Source organism: Bombyx mandarina, chromosome 15 (assembly GCF_030267445.1).
Source record: "Bombyx mandarina strain Sakado chromosome 15, ASM3026744v2".
In the NCBI taxonomy this organism is placed as follows: Eukaryota; Metazoa; Arthropoda; class Insecta; order Lepidoptera; family Bombycidae; genus Bombyx; species Bombyx mandarina.
Genome location: NC_143221.1, coordinates 12,518,529 through 12,529,614, shown reverse-complemented (window position 1 = coordinate 12,529,614; position 11,086 = coordinate 12,518,529). Strand labels below are relative to the sequence as shown.

General features: G+C 35.8%; 1 protein-coding gene across 1 annotated transcript; it reads left to right on the top strand.

The window, feature by feature from the left end:
• The first annotated feature begins 1,098 nt into the window (after positions 1 to 1,098).
• LOC114250356 (uncharacterized) lies at positions 1,099 to 10,470 on the top strand. The gene is made up of 10 exons (XM_089732839.1): positions 1,099 to 1,264; positions 1,775 to 2,021; positions 2,375 to 2,638; positions 3,448 to 3,578; positions 4,888 to 5,010; positions 5,898 to 5,913; positions 6,453 to 6,662; positions 7,462 to 7,552; positions 9,255 to 9,383; positions 10,376 to 10,470. The coding sequence occupies exons 1-10, from the start codon at positions 1,164 to 1,166 to the stop codon at positions 10,468 to 10,470; spliced, it is 1,407 nt and encodes a 468-aa protein (XP_089588965.1). The 5' UTR covers positions 1,099 to 1,163.
• The last annotated feature ends 616 nt before the right edge of the window (positions 10,471 to 11,086 follow it).

Sequence of the window (11,086 nt, the reverse complement as noted above, 5' to 3'; positions counted from 1 at the left end):
CATTCTCTTTTTTTTGTTAAAGATAAATCTCTGGTCGTCTGTTTGTTTACTCAGGTTAAACTCCGAATTGGCCGAATGAATTCTGAAGATACTTCTTGGCGGGTAAATATTTTTTCCAAGAATAATATAGGCTATTATTGTTCTAGAAACATTTAGTTCCTGTGGAAAAAAATTCTTTTGCAAGCCACAGTCATTACTTTAAGTTAACTTAGTTTTCTGATGGTTCAAACAGCACGTATAAATCAACTACTACCATCCTACCATTTCTACCGTGAAGCAGTAATACGTTTCGGTTTGAAGGGTGGGGCAGCCTTTGTATTGTAAAACTGAGATTTAGAACGTCGCAAGTTTCAAGTATCAGTTTTACACTACAACGTAAGTGTTAGTTACGTGTTAAGTCAAGGTAAGTGGCGGCATTTACGTTGTTGATGTCTATGGGCTTCGGTGACCACTTAACATCAAGTGTGCTGTGAACTCGCCTACCCATGTTTTGAAAATGAAAATATTTAATTTATATAATATGTATTCGGTTTGTTATGATTTTAAAATCATATATTACCAGTAATAACATTAGTGAACCGATTTGCATATTAGATAAAAAACAGCTTTTAAACTAATTGAAAATAATTTTTCGAGTAATTTCAATTTTTTTAATTGTTGTTGGCCTGTTCTACATTTCACACCCACTCACTATTTTTGACTTGAATAGGTGATACTTTAAACGTGAGTCTAATTTTGATTCTAATGTTAAACTTGAACTGAGAAAAAAGACGTTGCTTATAAAAGGAATGCCTATTTTTTTTCAATGCCATCCATAAGACTTACTTTATACTTTTACGGTTAAATACGTTTTTTTATTGTCACTATATTGTCTTCAACGTATCGAATATACAATTTCCTTGGTCACGGACGACTAAGGTGTTAATCGTCGACATTTGAAATAATATAATGACAATACGAAACGCGATATTAAGCCGTAAAAGTAAGTACATATAATTATGTCTAAATTCGAGTAAAGTGAATAAAATTCTGTTTATTACAAAGATAACAAAATTATATACGAATTTGGTATGTTTATTATTGTTGTGCTTAGTGAAATAAGTGAGCATACGTTGAAAGTGTCTATATAAAGTAACAATGTAAATGTAAAGTAACAAGTAAAAATGAGAGTTTCAATGTTCGACCGGTTATGGTTCTTCGGTAAAAATAGTGGAATCCACGGCTTAAATCGGTTATTTCATGATCAAAATAATACTTTTGCGAGGTAAGTTAGAGAGACATGTTCAGTTCACAGACACAAAAAAACTTGGTCTTTTAAAAAATCATTTACCTTTTATATATATATGATCTGATATCAAGTATGTGCTAGCTATACAAATATATATTTTAAAACGTCATGTTAAATGTGATACTTTGTTTTTAATTTTTTTTTCTTCGCGTCATTAGCATAAATTTGGCATAGTAGGGTTTACTGGAAGCGGTTTCATTTTGAAATAACCAGTACAATTGTACAATTTTTAATTTTTTTTGACTATTTCATACCTAACGGTTCTTATTATGTAAATAAAAAAATATATAAACTTAGACGATGTAAGTTCAACTTAAGCGTTACTCGAACGAAGTAGTCCCAAAAACTAGTAATTATTTAATATAAAAATATCCTAATAACTAGTAAAACTACTAATTATTTAGGTATATTTTACGAATGGAAATAAAATAAACTAAAATTACAAAAAATATATTAGGTAAATGACTTAGCTTGTTCTCTTTCTAGATTGTTTTGGTTGACGATTTTGTTAATATCCACGGGATGTTTATACATCATGTTGGCTCCCGTGGCTAGTCTTGGCGTAGGAGTTAGTTTTACTCCAGACACGAGGTATCTAGAGTGGACCTCCGTGATCTCGGCGGTCACGGTGTGCGAGAACACCGATACCAAAGTGGTACAGAGGAAGTTTACTAATTTATATCGTAAGTACGTATATTTTGGGTTAAAAAATAGCCACCTATATTTATTAGCTGTATTTTAGCCTCATTATGATAGGCTAAAATGAGGATATGATGTAACGCTCGGGTAACCTCAAGCTGAGTGATGAAAATCTTGATTACATTGAGGATATTTTGATAAAATGATCTCCCGAAAACCTTTGTGAATGAACGCAGTGGTTTCAGGTAGAAATGACGTGATATGCAAATTAGTATTGATTAACAAACAAAAAAATACCGTTATAGTATTTAGGGGGTAGGTAGGTAATTTATTTAGGGGGTTTTACTCGCATAGAACTATATAGTTTTCAGAATAGTCAGTGATTTTATTTTTTAGAACTATATAACTTTAAAAATAGTCCGTGTATTTATTACTTTGTTACAAAAGGTTTGTCATTCCCAAACAAAAAAAGGTTACAAAAAAATCTTGTCGATTCATTGCTTCATTACTACGGAAAAAATCAACGAACATCGAACAGCTTCGATTATTAATATTATCTTTTCAGCGGATTTATTAAAAAATCTTAGCTACGATCACAAGAGATATTTATCAGACTTACTGTATGCTCGTGGTACGTGTAAGAATGTACAATGCTTGCCATGCGGCGAAACAGTCGCTTGTGATGTTCAGTGGAGGGAAATCATTGAAAATGTTAGTCAAATCATTTGTTTAATATTACGAAAATGAATTCTTTGATTAGCGGTTACCTATAACGAGCTATTAATGTCTATGAACTACTAATGGACTATGAATTACTAATGGACTATGAATAACTAGGCTCTTGAATGAATGTCTTAAGTACCTATCTGAGATTGTTAGCAATGGCTCTTCATATAATTTGAATTCGTTTAAGTATAATATTTTCTTTTAATTTATGTCTATTTTTCCTGTTTATCAACGTATTTCTTGTACATCTAGATTTTATTATTATCTACTTATCTAGATAACTATACTTGAGACCTTAGAACTTGTATCTCAAAGTGGGTGGCGCATTTACGTTGTGGATGTCTATCGGCTCCAGTAACCACTTAACACCAAGTGGGCTGTGAACTCGTCCACCCATCTTAGCAATAAAAAAAACAACAAAAAACTAGCTAACACAACCGACTTCTATAAATTCGTTGAGTCATCTACTATTGGCGATTTTACTAATTCCAATTTACTAATTTTCCAAGTAACCTTTACGAATTTTATTTTACTAAAAACCTCCTTCGAATTATTATGTAAATTTAACGATTCCAAGTCCGTACATACAGTCATTCTAAAGTCACTCGCCTACCAATGAACGGCTTATAAAAAGTATAAGTATATAAAGTAATAAAAATAAAAAAATAAAAAAACTCATTTAAAACAACGAATTTGTCTTGCAAAAATCAAATAGTTACACACACACTTTTACAAATTGTAGAACATTTTTCAAAATTCACTGAACCACATTAATGTATGTATTTACACACTAGATTCACAAACCTTGCGAAGAACTCCTTTCTGAATGCAACTACAATGGTATACGATATCCATGTTGCGAGATATTTAGTTCAGTGGATTCGGAAGGCGGTCCGTGCTATGCGTTCAACACTATGCAACACGAGTGAGTATGACACAGAATACAACTTTGTGATAAATACTAATCACATACAGGTGTGCACTACACAATGTAGCAATAATTAATTTTTCAAAGATTTTTTTATTGTCACAAGGCCACATGTAAATGACTATTTCTATCACGAAGCAGTAATTGGTATCTTGTTTGAAGGATGAGGTAGTTGTTATGCTATATGATTGAGACTTAGGACTCATGACTCGAGACAGTTAGCGAGTTTCACGTTGTGATGTCTATGGGCTCTAGAGACCACTTAAAATTAGGTGGGCTGTGATCTTGTTCGCCGGTCCGACGAATAAAAAATGATGATGAATGATGTTAAGTTTCGATACGTTGGCATAAACATGCTAATTCGAGTTACTAAAGATACTTAAGGATTGTAAGAACTCAGTTTATAAAAAGTCAATAAAACCTTCTGAATAATAATTATTGAAACTCAACACACACAACTTTCACAATGACAGGATAAACCGACAGTTTCGTTGCACATACCGACAGACCGACTGACTGACTGACTGACTGACTGAGACGGACGGACCGTCTGATACGGACTAAATGACTGTCTGACACGGAATGCTACGACTCTGTCCACGTACCGCCATTTTATACTGTGGCGTTACGGAGTCTACCCTTCATTTTGTGATATTTATCAAAACAACATTTCATCATTTAAAATAATAATCAAAACCACCGTCTTAATATTACTAAAAGTCGTTATCCACGACAACTAAAAGTCGTTATCCACGACATATATATATAAAAATGAATTGCTGTTCGTTAGTCTCGCTAAAACTCGAGAACGGCTGGATTGATTTGGCTAATTTTGGTCTTGAATTATTTGTGGAAGTCCATGGAAGGTTTAAAAGGTCGATAAATATTATACTGTAATTTTGTTGTTAAAATTGTTATTACTATATATTAAGCAATTACACATTTTTTAAGTATAGATTATATAGCATATTAAACTATTTGCATCTTGAACAATTTTAATAATAATTACATAAGGCTTTATATATTTTGAATATTTATTTATAATCATGAATTAACATAGTAATAATATAAATATGAGCTCGTCCAAACATCTACGCAATAAAAAAAAATAAAAAAAAAATATTGTTTTCCGATTGAAAAAAGACATTTGTGATTAAAAACTGAGTCGGACCCTGAAGCTGACGTATTTAATATAGCGTTATCACCTAGATACCTAAGAGATAAGCCTCTGAAATTCAGATACGGACAGCGTCTAATTTGAGATAAATCGTTACACGGCTTATACTGTTGTTATATTTATTTACAGGATGCTTACCACCGGAAACATTTTTGTTGTGAACAAAACTACTGGGCCCGGTTTACTGAGTTTCCGACTATTAGCCGACGGACAAGTACGATTCATTATATTTTTAATCATTAATAGATTAACGCAATATTGTTATTAGTTTTTTGTCTATATATGCTAGTAGCTTCGAAGGGCTATTTGAGTTTCACCAGACGTATAGGCGAGCTCCCGGGACTCGGAGACTTTGCTAACAATATCTCTAGCAAGGGCAGTGCTTCGCAGAATGTAGAAGACCGTTGAGTTTTTCGCCGCATCTTCTCAGCGGCTCGCGATTCCGATCCGGTAGTAGATTCATTCGCGAAGCAGCTACTCTTGCGTTGTTAGGTCTTCCTTGGAGGCGCTCGGGTAGCTGTTAGCAAATCCCGCCCCTTCTGGCTGAGCCCTTGCTCGCTCACCTGTCCTTGCGAAACTGGGAAGGCCTCAGAGCGACCAGTAAACGCTCAATCATAAAAAAATAATAAAAAAATCAAGAATCACGACCCACCGAGAAGATCCGGCGAGAAACTCGGAATGGCAATTTTTAATTCATGTTTCGCTGCGAATCGAAGGTGATGATTGAGGAAATGCATGCGACAGGGTTTACACTTCTTGACATTTTCACAGCCTCTTTCACAATTACAAATAGATAACACTAATGACTGGATAAAGTACAGGGTAACAAAAAAAAGTTTTATGAATATAAATGTTGCACATTTATTATTATTATTTTATTGCCGTAGCAGGCAGACGAGCATACGGCCCACCTGATGGTAAGTGGTTATCTTCGCCCATGGACGTCAGCAATGCCAGGGGCAGAGCCAAGCCGCTGCCTAAATATTATTAAGGATATTGTAATAAATGTATTTGTAAAATAAGCAGCTCATCGTGTTTCTTTTAAGAAAATATACAGGTTTTAATTAACTTCAAGTGTTATCGGACGTAAAAAGTAATGAGCGTAATTCAATCCTAAATTACATAATTAATAATAATAGAAGTGATGTGTACCAGGTTATAGTAACACCACGTTTTATGTCTTTGTTATGATTTAGCTTCAAATGCAATTAAAAGATAAGAGATGGTATTTTGATGTGGTGGCACAATTCGAGGTCACTGAGAATATACTTGTGAACGCGGTCACTGAATATATTTAATATATTATTATTAAATTTGTTTTTTATTTGCCCTTGTAGGCAGACGATCATACGGCCCGCCTGATGGTAAGTGGTTACCGTCGCCCATGGACTTCAGCAATGCCAGGAGCAGAGCCAAGCCGCTGCCTACCGTTAAATTATATAATTATATAATTAACATAGGTGTTCGACTAAATTACGTTTAAAAATTAGACGAAAGACTATGTAAAACGATGGTAATGCTATTGGGTTGGCTTTACAAACCAGATCCGTTGCTATCGTTAAGGCAAATAAAAAAAAAACTGTTTTTTTTTTACTTACCTAAGCCTTGAAAAGGCTATGTCAGAGTAACAGAGCGAGCAGGTGAGTTCACGGGGCTCTAATCTGGGGGGAAATTTATCGAATTCATTTTGATAGGTTTCAATACACAGCGCCGAGGAGCTATCGACGAATTATTTAGAGACAAAACTGAAATATGGACTAAAAACGGTGGCTATAAACAGTTTCGAGTTGTTATTCTCTATGGTGGAAACAGAAAATGATTCTCTATTAAAATACGAATATTTTGAAGAGAGAGGATGCAGATATTCGAATGAAATACCCGATGGACGACTTCACGTATACTCGGTGACTAGATTTTTGCTGAGTTTATTGATTTAATTTCACTTCATTTTATTATAGTTATAAAAATCTATGTAAATAAAACAAAGGTGATTTAACTGACTAATATTTATGCAAGTTACTAGACAACGATGCATTGATTTTCTAATAATAGATTTTTAGGGTTGGCACTAGCCTTGCTGTAGGTATCTGTATTTAAGGAGCCGTACTTAAGCCGTAAAGACTTGAAGCTGTTAAGAGGAGAGATAAGCCGAATTCCGAGATATGTTTTAGTTTAGTTTAAGTGAATTTTTTGGTTTTCTTACCTCTACTGTTATCATTTTATGTTTAGTTAAATAAGTTTAACTCTAACAGGTATAAAGGCTTATTTATGTGTACGTGCAATAGCTATACCTATACTGAATACCTATATGTACCAATAAAGAAAGGTCGCACACTAAAAAAAAAAAACTTCTGGATTTGAAAAAAAACCTCAAAAACTTTGGCGTCAAAGCATTCGAAAGCTTAGTGATTTCAGATTTAAACCATAATATTGATTTTTATTAATTCAATAAATATTTCTTAAAACCTGCCTCTGCTCTATCCTCAAATATTATCTAAGGTACACAAGCAAATACTTTCGATATGCGATTTTCAACTTTACCACGAAGGCCTGTGAACGGCCGGAAAATCCATTTAATATCGCAATTCAGATAATGCCTAAAGTGGAAAACCTATTTTCGTTCCAATTTGGTCACTGTCCTCGAGATTTGAGCATGTCTTCGATTATGTTTGTGAAAGAAAACATTACTAAATAATATTGCAGGTTTATTCTTATGGAGCTTGTCAGTTGGCGTACTATACTGAGGAATTATTTGAACGCTGCGGATGTGTGCATCCAGTGAGAGATAAAGCATGTGAGCGTGTTTTGTTTTCATTTCGAAAGATTGTAATGTTATTAAGCGTCTACGAATAATGAGAAAGCGGGATTAAAATACATTTAATAGGGGTTAAAGTATGAAATTGACGTTTTATTGTAATAGATAATTCGAATTGACATAGAGCCTTCATGGTTTGAGATTATTGAGTGAAACTTTTTTCAAATGGTAGGTACTTACCTATATGAGGTTCTTGTTTTAAAAAATGTGCAACATTCGATTATCGACTTTCAGTTGTTTTTTTTATTCAGCTTAGACAAGAAATATGGATACTTCGAAAATTCGAGTGATTTTTGAATACGAGTTCCGACGCGGAATTAACGCTGCAGAAATGCAATATGAATTTTGCGTTTGGAGAGGGGACTGCTACTAAACGCACCGTGCGATTTTGGTTTAAACGCTTTTGGGATGGAAATTTTGATTTGAAGAACAAACCGTGTGGAAGACCGCCCCCACATATGAATAGCAATGAATTGAAAGAGATGGTGGAAGCCGATCCGAACCAAACTATTCAGGAATTAGCGGCATGGTTTAACCTTACCTTACCGACAATATTGACTCATTTGCGTTAAATCAATAAAATAAAAAAATATGAAAAATGGGTGCCTCGTGATTTGACTGATCTGCAGAAAGAAACGCATGTTGAAACTTGTGTTGCCTTGTTGAATCGATATAGAAATGAAGGAATATTGAATCGACTTGTGACATGGGATGAAAAGTTAATTTTTTACGATAACCGTAAGCGAAAAATGCAATGTCTGACTCCAGGTCAAACGCCGCAACAGTGTCCTAAAGCAAACCTTACCAATAAAAGGTAATGGTAATTGTTTGGTGGTCTCAGCATTGTGTTATTCACTTTCTCCGATCTGGTCAAGCGATGACGGTCCAAGTGGTGAAACGTTCTCAGTTGCAATAAACTACATAGCGGATCCTACGGACCAAATGGTAAACAGTCGACGTCGCCCAAAACACGTCACTTCGGATTCTCCCGATCCACTAACGGTTCTTTTAGGTATCTCAAGCACCGGTCATCGTTCTCGTCGAACCCGTCGCTTGCGACTAAAGGCTCGAAGAGTTAACGCACAGACACAGCCCACTGAGTTTCTCGCCGGATCCTCTCAGTGGGTGGCGTTTCCGATCCGGTGGTAGTTTCTGCTAAGCACGGCTCTTGCTAGGGCTCGTGTTAGCAATGTCATTAGGTTTGAGCCCCACCTTGAGCCGTCACCTACTAGCCCGGTGACGCTGATATGGTCTCTCTAGACTATTAGCTTAGTAGGAAAAAAAAGGTTGCAATACGTATTAATGAATTCAGAGCCTTCGATTCGCCTCGAAGGCTCCGTCGGCTGGGCGTCCTTGGGGTGAGCCGCGCCGTCTGGTTGTAGTGTTGACCGCGGTAGCCCCCCTACCTCATCCGGGTTCTGACCTCGGAGGGGATCGGACGTCGGGTGTAAGAGTGCAAGGGAGTCGTTTAGTGGGTGGGTCCTAAAATCTTTGGGCCCGCGGTCTGCTCACAACACCATGCAGATCGTTGAGTCTCACATACCCCGCGGGCCCCTTTTGCGCGGGGACCTCATAGGAGGTTCGGCCCTCTACCCGAAAAAAAAAAAAAAAAACGTTAATGAAACGTTTTAATTTTAATTCATAGAAATATAAAAATGACTGTGTTCATAAGTTCCATAAGATTTAATTTTGAATAGACGGTGGGTTGCCGAAGACGAGGGAAAAGGTGTTTCCGTTGTAGTTAAAATGTCGTCGTTACGCGCACTTAGGTACCATAGAAGCTTAACGAGGAGTCGACTAGAAATAGTAGGTACGTATTGACATTTTGTATTTTGAAATAGGCTCCATATAGAACAGTACCGAATATACCTGTGGTTTGTCTTTACTGATGTAGACCCGGTCTAATTCGAAGTCATGCTTACTCTATACAAGTTGATAAATGTTATAAATGCACGTGTAGCGATGCTTGTCTTAGCGATTATTTGTGGGGAAACTACATTCCGCAATTGGTGGTTACGGTATTTGAAAGTATCTGTAAAGACCTACTTGAATCAAAACACCTTGATTTGATGGTTTTCCTTGTTTTTTTTTATTTATTTTAGCTTACACTATACCCTTCGATCATCAATCAACAATGTTACTATTGTTGATCGAAGACTATATATACTTCATGGTTATGATACTGTTGTCAGTCTACTAGTTATACCATTATCAATCGACAGTTATTTATGAGCCTCACCCCAATTTACACCACCATTTCTTGGTCCACCGTTTGCCCTTAGTCATATTCTATATCATCATCATTATCCTGCCCTTCTCCGAGTCACCTGGGGTCGGCGCAACATGTTTTCTCTTTCCATACTCTTCTATCATATACAATTTCTTCGCTCACTCCCCTCCTACCCATATCGTCTTTCACACAATCCATCCATTTCTTTTTAGGTCTACCTCTTCCTCTATTTATTCCTTAGTCATATTCTATAAATAACATTAAATTAGGCATCGGTAGGCAGCGGCTTGGCTCTGCCCCTGGCATTGCTGAAGTCCATAGGCGACGGTAACCACTCACCATCAGGTGGGCCGTGTGCTCGTCTGCCTGCTACGGCAATAACAAAAAAAAATGGGGAATTTTTTATTTATGTAGCCTTCTTAGTGGTTCATGTTTAATTTATAATATCGATTGACTATGATAGCTATATACGTAAGACAATTATTTCGATCTATAACAAAAATGGTTCATATAATTTGTTTTGGTTAGATTTTTTAAAATTATAGTTTTGAAATTATTTTAAATAATTCCAGTATCTATTGGTGGGATCGTCGGACTCTTCTTCAGCGCATCGATCCTAAGCGTAGTGGAACTATTGTACTTATTGTTACGCACACCGAACAAGTAATAATAATGTGTTTACAAATTAAATAATTATATACTTTAACGGTGTTTCTATTCCGTCCAGCGTTACCTTTATTTTAACTGATCAGCATGGGTACATACAAACGCTTTTCCTGTTAAAAGTGGATGTATAAAGTATGCGCGTATGACACGCGTATTCCTTTATTATTATTTTTATTATATAATTATTTATTTATTTATTTATTAGGCCTACTAGGCAACGCATATAATAAATATCACATGATGTTATTCCTGTATCGTGAAATTCATTCGTAAACACGTTTTTTCATAGAAAAATTAGTGATTGTTTGCGGAATTTGAATACCGGTAATCTCGCATCGTTGGATATGAGGAAACCAGTGTGCTCAGAGCGATTTTTTTAACGTTCTCGATAGCGTAAAAGTTAACTTAAATTAGTATGGAGTTGTAACGTTTGCCTACGTTTGCCGCTAGGAGCGCTGTTCCAACTGCATACAAATTTGAGTTAACTTTAACTCTATCGAGAACGTTAAAAAACTCGCACTAAGCGCACTGATGATTTGTCCGTTAAGTCACGAAGTCAGTCTGTGATTTCTATGGGCTCCAATAACCACCACAATGTTGGCCGCGAGTTCGTGTGC

Coding starts and splice junctions, on each gene's coding strand:
- LOC114250356 (XM_089732839.1), top strand. CDS start 1,164: ATGAGAGTTTCAATGTTCGACCGGTTATGGTTCTTCGGTAAAAATAGT. Junction 1,265..1,774: donor CAAAATAATACTTTTGCGAG/GTAAGTTAGAGA, acceptor TTCTCTTTCTAG/ATTGTTTTGGTTGACGATTT. Junction 7,553..9,254: donor TCCAGTGAGAGATAAAGCAT/GTGAGCGTGTTT, acceptor AAGTTCCATAAG/ATTTAATTTTGAATAGACGG.